This window comes from Sinocyclocheilus grahami, unplaced genomic scaffold (genome assembly GCF_001515645.1).
Source record: "Sinocyclocheilus grahami isolate Dianchi unplaced genomic scaffold, SAMN03320097.WGS_v1.1 scaffold1381.1, whole genome shotgun sequence".
Lineage (NCBI taxonomy): Eukaryota > Metazoa > Chordata > Actinopteri > Cypriniformes > Cyprinidae > Sinocyclocheilus > Sinocyclocheilus grahami.
In genome coordinates, this window is record NW_015506560.1 from 80689 (window position 1) to 81656 (window position 968).

The 968-nt window shown below is 34.5% G+C and overlaps 1 protein-coding gene across 1 annotated transcript in view; it reads right to left on the reverse strand.

Annotated features, from left to right (window-relative positions):
* Positions 1-238: 238 nt before the first annotated feature.
* Positions 239-968, reverse strand: part of LOC107569794 (uncharacterized) — a 65353-nt gene continuing 64623 nt past the window's right edge. Inside the window, exon 4 of the mRNA XM_016255950.1 lies at positions 239-331. Coding sequence (XP_016111436.1) covers positions 294-331 — 38 coding nt within the window. The 3' untranslated portion in view covers positions 239-293. The remainder of the gene's footprint in view (positions 332-968) is intronic.

A 968-nucleotide genomic window follows, 5' to 3' on the forward strand; every position in this document is an offset into this window, starting at 1 on the left:
ACTATAATAGTGCATTAGCGCCATCTGCTGTTTGCATAGACCACAGATTGCCTTTTTTTCTCTTCCTCAGAGTCAGTCAACAAAGCTTCACTGGAATAGACAACAACAGAAATACAAAAATGTATATATGTTGAAAAAAATAAAAGAAAAAATGAAGTAAGCACATTGTTATATTTCTTTTCTTTTTCCTTTTCTTTTCTTTTTTTCATAAAAGCAGAAAGATGTTGTTGAGCTCAGTGATTGGCACTGGTGGGCATGTCTTATTAAACTGAAGTCCCCTGCTGCTCATCCTTTTAATTCAGCAGTGGTTTCTCTTTAGTTGATTCATTCACTGTGGAATATAAAAGAAAATAGAGCACACAGAAATTAAAAAGAAAGAAAGTAAGAAACAGTTCTGTTGCATATACATCTACACATGGATGATGTTACAGACCCACTCAAGAGTAGGGAATTCATGCTGAAAACAAGAGAACATGAAACTAAATATAATGAGAAAATAAAACAAAGATACAATTTTTACAATATAAATCTGCAGAAATCTTCCTTGAAAACCTAAAAAATATCACATGAATAATCACTATCAATGAATAAAGCATTTTCAGGTCTACTTTACTATAGGTCATGTGCTATATTTCTCATCTATGGTATCAGTTATTGTTTTACAGATGTGCGAGCTGACTCTATTGAGTATGTCTCTCAAACAAAAATGTGGGATTCTGAGAGCCCAAAAGCATTCATTGCATGATGATGCCTATTAGAATGCAGTTAATGACCCAATAATTAAAGGGGTCATATGATGCGATTTCAAGTTTTCCTTTCTCTTTGGAGTGTTACAAGCTGATTGTGCATAGATAAGATCCCTGAAGTTGCAAAGACTAAAGTCTCAACCAAAGAGATATTCTTTATAAAAGGTAAGACTCTGCCATGCCCCCCTAAAACGGCTCGTTCTAACACGCCCCCACCTATCT